This window comes from Agrilus planipennis, unplaced genomic scaffold (genome assembly GCF_000699045.2).
Source record: "Agrilus planipennis isolate EAB-ADULT unplaced genomic scaffold, Apla_2.0 scaffold771, whole genome shotgun sequence".
In the NCBI taxonomy this organism is placed as follows: domain Eukaryota; kingdom Metazoa; phylum Arthropoda; class Insecta; order Coleoptera; family Buprestidae; genus Agrilus; species Agrilus planipennis.
Genome location: NW_020439425.1, coordinates 1 through 2,961, shown reverse-complemented (window position 1 = coordinate 2,961; position 2,961 = coordinate 1). Strand labels below are relative to the sequence as shown.

Genomic DNA, 2,961 nt, shown 5'->3' with positions numbered 1-2,961 from the left:
ACCACAGAAGTTATCCTGTTTACTTACAGTTTCATACTTAATCAACTAATAAAATATATTATTTATACTCTTCTAATAAATTAGTTGCAAAGAATTATGTCAGTAACAGTTATTTTAGTCGTCTTTACGAAAATTTTCACTAACAGAAGTTGTAGTAGATTTTATATCGTAGCATTGGCAACATCACTAAATAATTTCTTTCATTTGGCAAACTTGAACTTCTATGTTATCAAAACTGTCTGTCAGAAGAGTTGTTTTTAGGTTAGTATAAGTCATTTGGAAATATTTTAAAATTCTAGTATCTTTTAAATATACTTAAATATGTCTGCACTTCAAGCTCCAGTAAAAGTTTCGCCTGTTATAAAGGTACGTTGTGTTTTTGTTCTTTTTATATGGTTAAAGTGTCTTTAGGATCGTTATGTAATCTCTGGATGCTCAGGCAGTAAAGTTCTTTTCTTTTATTGTTAGTTTTTCCGATGGAGTTTTCTATCAGCAGGAGTTCTTTATGGAGCTTTTCATCAAAGCAGACTTTCCAGAAGAGAAAATGCTCGACGAGAACTTGAAGAGAAAGAGAGACCTGCACGAGAAGCAAAATTAGCAGCTGAAAAGAAAATAAATTCTGAAAGGGAAATTAAAGAATTAGAAGCACTAATAGCCCCCGCAAAGTAAATCATCATATTAAAGATATACAACCTTTTTAGAAAGAATATGTAATGCTTTTATGTACAATATACATTATACTAGATAAATAAATCATATATTACTCTTCATAGTGTTATAATTTGACTATAAAATGGAATTGAAGTATTTGTTTAAAGGAAAGTGCAATGTATATGTAACCAATTTATTTAATTCATAAAATTAAAAATTAAAAAATTGGTAATTAAGAATAACCAGGTGGAGCCATCTACTGTGATTTAAAAGGATGACAACAAGAATGACTGACTTAAATATACACTTGCCTGCCATCTACTAGAGCAATTGTGGAGCGTCACCATTTAGATTCCGATTAGTGGCGCTACCTAAGGGCCATCAATATTTTTTGTATTTAAATATTATTGGCGCTAAAAATTTTACTAATAACGACTACAAATTAATAAACATGAGTACTAATAACTAAAGTAAAAATTGAGATCATTATGATATAAACGTCATTTTCTCAAATGCGTTTTATTTAAATCTATAATACTAAAACAATTTAATTTAATTAGGTGTAATTTCTTAAACATATAGAAAATAAAGCTTCCTAGTTAGTAGAATGTTTGAGTTTTCATTAAGTGATAATGTAATATTTAAAACAGAAAAACACTCCTGCCTTCTTTTCAACTACAAACAATATTATTAAAAACGTTAGAAACTCAAAATTAACATTACATATTTACTTCTCTGTAATGCAGTCGTGCAAATACCAAATTTAACAAAAATTTTAGACTACAGTAACGTAATGGTTTCTTTATACTCTGCTCTTATTATAAAATGATATAAGGTTGGAATTATCTAATACTAAATTTTATATAAGAATTTATAAAACTAAACCAATTTTAAACATTATTTCTTTTTATAATTACAATTTTGCTATATGAAAGCCAATCTTGTAGAGGAATTACTAAGTACTTGTCTTCGTTTCATTCTAAGTTTATTGTTACTATTTTTACGTAAAGGAGTACCTTTCTGGTAAATATAAAATATACTATCCATGTTTGAAGCATGTAGCTGCATTCGAAATAATAATTGCCAACATATTGCCAACGAAAGATTGACAGTCGCACATAAAGAAGAACAAGGGTTACCTTTTTACCATTTAGCTACTCTGAAAAAGAAGAAAACGAACAATTATTGAAGAAAATACTACAAATGGCGCAGTAAACGCCATCTGTAGCACGATGCTACATTTTAGGAGTACAGACCACAGGAAACAGAAAAATTGAACAAATTTGTTAATTAAAAGTTTTTTTTCTCTTTCATCTTATACTTTATTAGTTATCTTAGAGTTTTTGGGGCACTTTTTAAAGAATATGGTAACTGGAATGGTTAGAAACAAACAGCAATAAGTTATGATAATTCTATTGTATTTTTTTTTTCATCACTTTCAATGTGAAGGTGTTGACTCATTCGTCAAAATGGCTTCTAAGGTGACGCTTTCGATTTTGAGATAAAGATGTTGAACATTTATACATCTCCGACAGTAAACTTTTAAAGTCTTCAAACCTTAGGGGTCCTGTGGGGCTCCATGGAGCACATGGAACCCAGTAGTTACGTCATTGAAACAATCATGTGTCGGAAAGCATCTTTTAACGATTTGTTACCGTTTTTGGGTTTCTCAGTATCTTTGTGGTACAAATTGCGCGCAGTATCGATTACTTTCTGAACATTTTAGTCCTTCATAAGTAAAAATGGCACCCCATGTACTGCAAGTCTTAAGAAAACCGGAAATTTAAAAAATGGTAATAATGGTGGTTTGAAACTCGTGTTTGGGAAATTTTGAGTCACTCTGTATATGCAAAAAGAAAACAAAAGAACGATATCTTTGTTGCCTTAGTTAAGAACAAAATGTACAGAGTGATTTCTGATGAAAGTGCTGCAACATTTTAAATTATTTTCATTTCTTTGTCTGTCACAAGCCTGACCCATTCAAAGAATGTCACAAGGTCGAGTTTTTAATCGTCCAGCAAACTGAATAGAAGTGGTTAAAAGGTAAGTCTGTTTAAAAGTGTCTGTTAGTAAGTGGAAATGGCGCGAATGTTGCAGTTGTTAGGTTTAGTTCTCTTGGTAATCGGTAAGTTTTTCGTCATTTACTTTCACTTCTCAATATGTCCATTGGTTGCAATCTTCCTGACGAAATTATAATTTACTCACCACTAAAATAATTCTTATAGACAGTCTAAAAACAACTGACTGTAGGTAGATGAATTATTATAAGTGAATATTTTTTCAATTTTTAATTGTGGTAGATGTTAATAA

At 30.1% G+C, this 2,961-nt stretch overlaps 1 protein-coding gene across 1 annotated transcript; it reads left to right on the top strand.

Moving 5' to 3' along the window:
- The first annotated feature begins 217 nt into the window (after nucleotides 1-217).
- LOC108743739 (ATP synthase subunit e, mitochondrial) lies at nucleotides 218-768 on the top strand. The gene is made up of 2 exons (XM_018479328.2): nucleotides 218-366; nucleotides 469-768. Exons 1-2 carry the CDS (start codon nucleotides 322-324, stop codon nucleotides 667-669), a joined length of 246 nt encoding a protein of 81 aa, XP_018334830.1. The 5' UTR covers nucleotides 218-321; the 3' UTR covers nucleotides 670-768.
- Nucleotides 769-2,961: the final 2,193 nt, after the last annotated feature.